This window comes from Phaethon lepturus, unplaced genomic scaffold (genome assembly GCF_000687285.1).
Source record: "Phaethon lepturus isolate BGI_N335 unplaced genomic scaffold, ASM68728v1 scaffold102, whole genome shotgun sequence".
NCBI lineage: Eukaryota > Metazoa > Chordata > Aves > Phaethontiformes > Phaethontidae > Phaethon > Phaethon lepturus.
Window position 1 is genome coordinate 35,422 of NW_010525293.1, and position 9,044 is coordinate 44,465.

At 36.8% G+C, this 9,044-nt stretch overlaps 1 protein-coding gene across 1 annotated transcript in view; it reads right to left on the bottom strand.

Moving 5' to 3' along the window:
• The window catches only part of FBXL4 (F-box and leucine-rich repeat protein 4), a 57,160-nt gene that overhangs the window by 20,430 nt on the left and 27,686 nt on the right, over window positions 1-9,044 (bottom strand). Inside the window, exon 4 of the mRNA XM_010282678.1 lies at window positions 7,319-7,532. Coding sequence (XP_010280980.1) covers window positions 7,319-7,532 — 214 coding nt within the window. The remainder of the gene's footprint in view (window positions 1-7,318; window positions 7,533-9,044) is intronic.

Sequence of the window (9,044 nt, forward strand, 5' to 3'; positions counted from 1 at the left end):
TTTACAAGGTAGTTTTTGTGGCGTTTAGGAAGAATAGGATATCTGTGTAGTCCCAGACAGAGATAACCACTGAAAGTCTCCAGTCATTTAGTTCACAGAAATGCTTACACTTCTTAAGCAAGCTTTCTTTAGCAATCCTTTCCTCATTTTTTCCAGAGAAAAAAGGCTGAGCTTTGCAACTAATGGAGATTCCTGCAACTTAGAGGAATGTGTTATCAAGTGACAGTATTTCAAGTTCATATTACACATCCATATGTAGTGTACCCTATACAGTACCACGCGTATCAGAGAATCTCAAAGTGTGTTATATATTTATCCTCATACCACAGGTACAAAATGAGAAAGCTGCTGTTATGCAAATTTTACTCATGGGAAAAGTGTGGCATACAGAAACAGTGCATCTCACAACTGGTCATTGTCCTGGTCACACATCAGGAGAACAAAGCTCATGCGTTAAGTCCTCAATTAGTGCCATCAGCATCGAGTACTGGAAGGGATTTCTGGAGACTGTTTAGCCCACCTGGCTCAGCCCAACTCAGCCCTCCATCCAGACTGAAAAAAGCTCTCAACAGATGTAGGAGCCAGTCCCTTTCACACCTTCTCAACTGATGTTTGCAGAAGGGGAACCCTGCCCCGCCCTTTATTACCACAATCACAAGTGAATTTAAGTAATGCCTTCTGGATAGAGACATTAACACAGACAATTTTCATTTACAGATTCAAAATAAATATGTCTGCAAAAACATTTTCCTCCACAGTATAAGCTGGCATTAGAACAAGGAGTCTATTCTCCCTCGAGCATCCATGAGCTATCACCTTTTACGACACAACACAGAAAGAAACATGATGAAAAGGGTGAGAATCGGAACATATTTGTTAAAAATCAGGTTCTCCTTCCTTTCCTTCCCCCACCCCCACCTTGGATTATTAGACCATTTTTGAGATGAAGAACTGGACAGTGATAAAACTTTTGCCCCCAAAATTTTACTACACCTGTTTAAAAACAGATGCTACCACTGATACAGTGAGCATCAGGTAAGAGAAGAATGAGAGTACATGGAAATGAAGGTGGAATGAACCTCACTGAGTGCAGATGTGGCCTTTCAAAAGTCAAAACACTTGCTGCCTCACAATTAGGTGCAGTGTAATTTGCAGGATAAGATTCAGGATGTACGGGGCACCTTTTTGTTCTCTACAGCACTTGGCAGTGCTAGGGACACAGCAGGGACAGGGACACAGCAACACGGTAATTACTGAATTAATTCAATGAAAGTAATAGTCTCTGTAGTTAATTCAATCACTGTATTTTGGTTTGCTTCAATTGGTCAAATTATACCCTCCCTTATGTCTGCAAATCTGTTTTACACCTTCGTTCTTCCCCCTCACTCTTCACATTACAGGCTCAAATGACCAAATTCAGCCCCCTGAGCCTGACATGGGATCAGAAGGCACCATCAAGGCCCTGTATTGCATGATTATTTGTCACCAGCTCAACCTCCTTCCAAGAATCCACTTTCTAGCTAGAGGCTTTCACTTTTTTCCCCACTATTTGCTTGCAGCTCTTAATCCTAAAGATTTGCACCCAAGCCAATGAAGTTTCATCCAAGCTGAAAACCTCAGACAATAGCTCTCAGGAGTATAACAGGACCCATAACAGGTTATTTCTGAAAGTGCTGTAGAAGAGCTTTATGGCAGCATTAACTCTTTCATTGCTCATGGCATAAGAAAATAAGAGCTGTTACACTTACTGCTAGGATTCTTATGCCACTTCTTGGTTTCTAAAATTTCCAATGTCCTCTCTTACAGCTGCTCAAGTGCCAAACTTTCTCTTGGTCAAAGGTATTGGAGATACAATTTATAAATACAACACTTGCTTTAAAATGTGTGCAAAGTCCATTATAAATTGATTTAAATTTAGTTCATTTTGTATGTAAATTATAATTGTAATAGAAATTTAAAAAACTTTTTCTTCCCACATCACAAAGAATCCAGAATATCATGCAACATGAAACATATAATCTTACATTAAAATTTACACCCAGCAATAAGGAGACTGTCAAGTTTTACTGTAATTGTGGCTTTGGTTCCTTTAAAATACAATTTTGGCTGCATTATTTATATGGATGGAATATTTCATGATATGCACTAAATCAAGATAATATTCATACTCAAACCATAAAGATGTGCATTGCCAATTACTGTATACAATAATGCCTTCATTGTTCATTGTATTCTTCAAATGTATCGATGCCAACAAGTGCTTAAATTATGCTGTGAATATGCTCTCAATGAATAAATATTAAGGAGTCATGTATCAGCAAATACCAAAACCACCAGCACAAAAATCCCACAAGTATAATAGTGGTCTTGAGCTAGCAGAAACTACATTTATAAAAATGTTGGGATTAGTTTCTCAAAGCAAGTTACAAATTATTTCAAGCATATACATAATTGAACAAGCTTTAAGAATGAAACCTTTAATAATGAACCTAAAGCACTGGAAAAATGAGCTGCATTTAGTGGGACGAAGTATAGTGATTCAGGACAATTATTTTTTTTCTTGTTTGGCCTGGAACAAGTTACTGAAAGTCACTGGACTTTCCTTCTTGTAACAGAGAGGTTCGAAAAATTCAATTGTGTTGGAAGCTTCAATTCAGAGGTTTGAAACTGATTTTGTACACAGAAACTTGCACTCAGTAAGTCAAGGGAATAACATATATGGCCTTAAGAATCGGCAGGTTTAGGACTAAAGACCATAAACTCTTCCAGATGGTACATCTACCTTCCAAAATATCAATGCAGTGCAGTAAGTAGCAGAACACCAGAATTGCCCATTTAACTAAAAACATACACTTAAAAATTGGAACTTTGATTACAGAGACAACGGGAATACTTTTAAATATGAAACCTGGAAGAAAACAGCTAAAATAACAAGAAATTGTCATAACTATTGCTGAGATGATTACATAATATGTTGTCACAATTTTATTGTTTCTGTTTTCCTCAGAATCTGTTTTTCTGTACCTAACAAAAAATCATTAACAGTAGTCAACTTTCTCAGAATTCATCCATTAGTGTCATAGTAATCATATAAACAGAAAAGTACAAGTAAACAAAAACCAACAACTTTTAAATACTTAAAACGTAAATGTTAAAAGCAATTTTTTTTAAAGCATTAATAAAAAAAGAAAACAGTACTGCAAAACAGTCTCAAGTAAGGAGATCCCACACCTAGGTAGGTGCATGGGCAATTGTTTTCAATCAAAAATACAATCTATTTTATTAAAATGTTAATGCTGTATTTTATAAAGCATCATGCAAAAGCAGAAACAGCTTTATCACATACTGACAAAAAGGAGGAAGAATCTTCATCCCACACCCTATGTTATTTAATCACATGCCTGAATTCACAACCAAAAGAACAAGTTATACTGTTTACCCAGATGTGCTCTAACACAACACTGCATTTTCAACAGAGATTGACAACTGTGGAATCGGAAAAAGACCACTTTCACTGGCATCACAAATAACATGCAGAGAGGGACCCTCCTTTAAAAGCCAATTAGAGACTTAAGTACTATTTCACCTTTCTTGTTCTCCTTAGTGGTGCTCTTTTTAAAAAATATGATCACTTCCCTTAAATAATTCAACTGAAGTGTTTACCTTGTTCAGCGTAAGAATAAATTCATCAGACTGTTTACAAGCATAAAAAGTGGCCCCCCCCCTCTTCATTTGATCTAATTTTACTATGGTTCAATTCCAGTGACTGCCTCTAATTGTGCAGTAAGATATGTGCAAAGAAATGGCCTGTATCAGGAATAGTGTGGCCAGCAGGAGTAGGGAAGTGATTGTACCCCTGTATTCGGCACTGGTGAGGCCGCACCTCGAATCCTGTGTTCAGTTTTGGGCCCCTCACTACAAGAAGGATGTTGAGGTGCTGGAGCGTGTCCAGAGAAGGGCAACGAAGCTGGTGAGGGGTCTGGAGCACAAGTCTTATGAGGAGCGGCTGAGGGAACTGGGGTTGTTCAGTCTGGAGAAGAGGAGGCTGAGAGGAGACCTTATCGCTCTATACAACTACCTGAAAGGGGGTTGTGGCGACGAGGGTGTTGGCCTCTTCTCCCAAGTAACTAGCGATAGGACAAGAGGAAATGGCTTCAAGTTGCGCCAGGGGAGGTTTAGATTGGATATTAGGAAAAATTTCTTCACTGAGAGGGTGGTCAGGCATTGGAACAGGCTGCCCAGGGAGGTGGTGGAGTCGCCATCTCTGGAAGTGTTCAAGAAACGTGTGGATGTGGCACTTCAGGACATGGTCTAGGGGACATGGTGGCGCTGGATTAATGGTTGGACTTGATGATCTTGAAGGTCCTTTCCAACCTAGTGTTTCTGTGATTCTGTGAAAATTATGATACTCCATTGGAGAACTCTTTTTGGTCAACTTTTTACCTACTTGTTCTCTGCGTATTCATTCTCTCTTCACATTTTGTCACTCACCCACTTCAAAATCTTCAGTAACATCAGAAGCATATCACGCCAATTTTACATCAAGGAGGTTAACACAAGATGAACAGAGATGCTACCCTTCTGTCACAAAAAAAAAAAGACAACACACTGATAATTATGGTAGGACCTATGCCTTTGCCATTCGAGAATACAATGAGAGAAGAAAATTTAGATCAGAGACTTGGTGCTTTATTTTGTTTGTTCTTTGGGGGTTTTTTATGAACAAAAGCAAACCACTGATTTATTTAGAAAAACAGTGGGCTAAATGGAACAAATGGATTTTTCTTTTGGTTTCTTTTGGGGGAGGGGGGGTTTTAAGACAGAACTTTTACAGAGGACCAATAATGTACACATCAGCTCTGTTCTTCTCACCTTCTTTCTTACTTTCTCTTAATAATCACATACTTGTTATCGGTCAGCAGTTTTCCTTAGCTGATTCACAGCCTCAGATTCTTCTCTAAGCAGGTCCAGTTGGCAACAACACAATGCCAAGCTCTTGATTAAACATTAGCGTTGTTCCCTTGATCGCTCCTTAGAAGCTCCAACAATGAAAAAGCAGTTGTAGCAGAAATTACACAAAAATCAAGAACACTACTATATTACAGTTCTTTGATAAGTTTTAGAGAAGTCTAAATCACTCCAAAGCATGCTTGATGGATTTAACTATCTGTCTTTTTTACATCTAGATACTAGTCAATACTTAACATCTCCACACCAGTTGAGAAGTACAGAAGGACCGGCAGCCTATTTTGCATAGAAAAACAAAGATTTGCATTAAGGGAAACTAATGGCAAGAAAAGTAACATTATTTCCAGAAATCTGTGGCTTCTGTAACTCTAATCCTCCAATTCAAATCCTGTGCTACATCTTCATTCTTTCTCTTCTAGTTTTCCACCTGTGATGCACAGTGTGTTTTAAGTAGCTTCAAATTAACAAGTAACACAAAAGCATCCTCTCCAATTTAACTATTTAAATTTCTAGAAATTTCTCTTCCACAGCTTGTTAGGAACAGTGCCTTTTGTTTATACTTTTGTGTAAAACGTAAGCACAATCTTAAGCAAGCTTGATTATGAATGAATGTTCTTGTCAGCTACAAGTAGATGCATGTCCATCCACATGAAAGGCAGAAATGAGTCTTCACAACTTACGGCTTCAAAGTCAGGAAATCTTTACCACCTACATCCAACCTAATTTCAAGTTCTGTTCAGCAAAGTGATAGATGAGAAATGACAGTTACCAATCATTTTCAGAGTATACCTCAGCTGCTGCACTATTACAAACATGAAGTCTCAAACTTCAGAAGTTACCTGAGTACAATCAAGAGGGTTATGATCAATCAACAGTAGAAAAAAAAAGTTATACAATCTTTACCCCGATACAATGATCTTTTTTGGATCTGACAAAGCCTTGTGAAGTACAGAGCCCATGCTCAAAGTGAGGTAAGGAGATTTACCCAAGATTTACAGAAAGTCTAGTAGATATAAACAGAACAGATACCCCTGAGGTACTGATTTGGAGCTCTATACAAAAGGCACTTCAAAGCAGGGCTCACCAATTTATTTTTCAGTTTGAAGAATATAATAATTGCTTCAATACACAGAGCAACTACCACAAAGTAAGAAGTTACTGAGGGGCACTGGCTTCATGGTGACTGCCTGCATACCCCACAGCAAATGCCAATCACTCCAGGTAGCCTACCCTTTCATTTAACTACCTTGCATTACCAAACCACTGTTACAGACAGCTAGCTAGACCCTGGACACAAATATACGTATGATTTACCAAAGAAAAGGACAATATGACGCAACTAACTTCATTAGGCGTGAACTGCTTATAAATAAGATACTGTAACTTCCCCTTAGCCATCTAAGTAGAGATAGAACCTACTGTGTCAGCTTCAGTTCTTCTTATTCACAATCCAGTGTCATAACCTTACTTTTGCGTACCAAAAGCCTAAGCAGATGTAACAAATACAAGCAAATCCTTCTTAAAATACTTAGCCTAGAACCTGAACTGCAGAGCTATGGTTTTCCCCCATTTTGGAGCTCTACTAAGCAGTAGCTTTTACAACAAGTATGAGAGCTTTCATGTAAAAGAGAGTAGTAAGGCTGTAATACATGAATAATGCAGCTAGTGAGAATGAATGGAATTGCTTCCAATCCAAATTACTGAGTTTACTAGGATACAACATTTGTAAAATGCAGTAAACTACAACAGTCTTCCCAACTGTAATATGCAAAACATTCCATCTTAGGAAATATGTTGCAGCAAATGATAATAACCCTGATTCAGGCAGTTGAGCAATTGTGTAAAGTAGTAATTTTAAACTATACATTAAAAGTATTTTAAAAAAATGTGTGTTTCATGTCTCAAATACTGCTAATATACAAAGACAGTAGCAATCTAGTAATTAGTAAGTCATTCTAAAGGACAGAATGTTGATAAGTACAGTAAGTTACTGAACAGGGTAATTTCCCAATTATATTGCCAAATACAGTCTGTCTGAAGTACACTTCAAAACAAGAGAAACGCTTTCACATTTGTGATTTCACTACATTGCTTAAAACAGCTGGTGAAAAATCCCAATCTTCCATGCAACTTAAAACATGCAGGCTTTTTATTTATTTTTGTTAAATTTAGAAGTTATTTCCAAAATTTAAAAAAATTCTATGGTTTTTGAAACTACCTTTGAATTTTCTTAATTTACTTTTGAATTTATATGCAAAATTCTAATTCACTTTTTCATTAATGGAAGAAAAATACAACTTTACCAGGATTGAAAGTATTTATTGCAAAGGTTAAAAATACTTCTTCCTACCTCCACTTTTGTTCGGTAAAGAATGAGACGCTTTAGGCTGCCCACTTTGGCTATGTGGTTGAAAGCCTGAGGTGGTATTTTATCACATGATGAGAGATTTAATTCCTGAAGATTTGGACATGTTTCAGTAATGACCTCCAAGCATGTTTCATTGAGGAAATGGCCACAAGACAACTCAAGGCGTACTAGTTCAGAGCCACAAACTTTCAAGAACCTGTAAAAAAACCAGATTTTAAATGAAAAATAAACATACTTTCAGGTGAGAGCCTGCATACTGTCAAAACCTTAAGCATGTAAACCAGGAAATACTTCCTTTCATCAATGAAAAACCTACAGACCACAGCTCTTACGTCACCTCAGTTAACTCGCATAAAACATAATTAGGTTAAAGTAAATTAACATAACCGCTCTGAAGAAGCTACTTCTGAATCAAATCTGTACAAGTCCAGAAGAGACCAAACCAATTTGGTGTTGAGTTAGAGAGTAATATTCAAAAACCAAAAGTAGTCTGAGAGTCAAGGGTGTTTCATCAACATTAACTTCATACTGTACATAACCTAGATATTATACAATGTTTTGTACAAAGGAATACTTGACTACATTTTAAGACACATGGAAGGCTATATAATGCTGTACATGGCATAAGGAGGCTAATGTCACTAAAGCAGCCTTAAAAAGCAATTCTACCTTGAAAATGAATTGCAAAAGAATCACTGGGGGCGAGAACAGTATAGTGAGGGTTTTTTATTAAATTAACATTAGTTTTGAAAAATCTGTTTTGGTTTAGAAAGTTGGAACAATTTTCCTTCTTGCCATTTACTCCGAAACAATGGACAGATAACGTTTGAAGTGCTTTTAAACAGTCCCCAAAGCAATTTTGACAGTGGCCTACAAGTTTCCACCAATAATTTCATCTTGCTTTTTATCTCAGAAAAAATATGCAAATGTAAAAATGAGGTTAAATGAATACTTTTAAATGGATGAAATATTCAGAAGAAGTATTTTAAGACTTTCAGAAAAACATCTCATTCCTCTCATTAACAAATAAGTCAGAATCAACACTTTGTAGGTATTCTAGAACACAGATTCCTCAGGTCTATTTCACATGACTTCCATTGGAATTATAAAAAATTAAGATATTAGAAGACAAAATATCCAAAATTTATAAACCTTGATAGTCTCTGCATGAATTACATCTTCTGTCAGAGATATTGTGTCAGAAATTCATGCTCTATTATATCTAGTCCATGCTTTAATTAAAAATACATAAGCTTATGTCCCTTTTTATTGCAAAGATAACCTTCAAATCATAAATCAACCACTAGCCTTTTAAGTTTGATGTTTAATAGTAAAAAGAATCAACCACACACATTTGCCATAGTTTTGTTATATTTCAATAGACTCTCCAGTAAAAAAACCTAAGTTCCTAACCCATGGGCTGCAATGAGTTCCCCTTGTTACTTTCTAGAATAATGGAGGTATTTGGGAGACAGCATGAATTAGTTTCTCATAATAAATATTCTGATCTGCTCTATTACCAGTGCTATGTTACAAAAAACTTCATGCAGACAAAGCAGCTTTAGCTTCTGACACTTTCACCGCAAAGTTAGTATTGCTTCTTGCGCTTAACTGATACAATAGAAATGCCAGAGAAACATGAGGCTTCTGCTTGCACAAAAACTCCTATTGCTACAACTAAACAGGTATTAGCCCTTGCTCCTGCTGA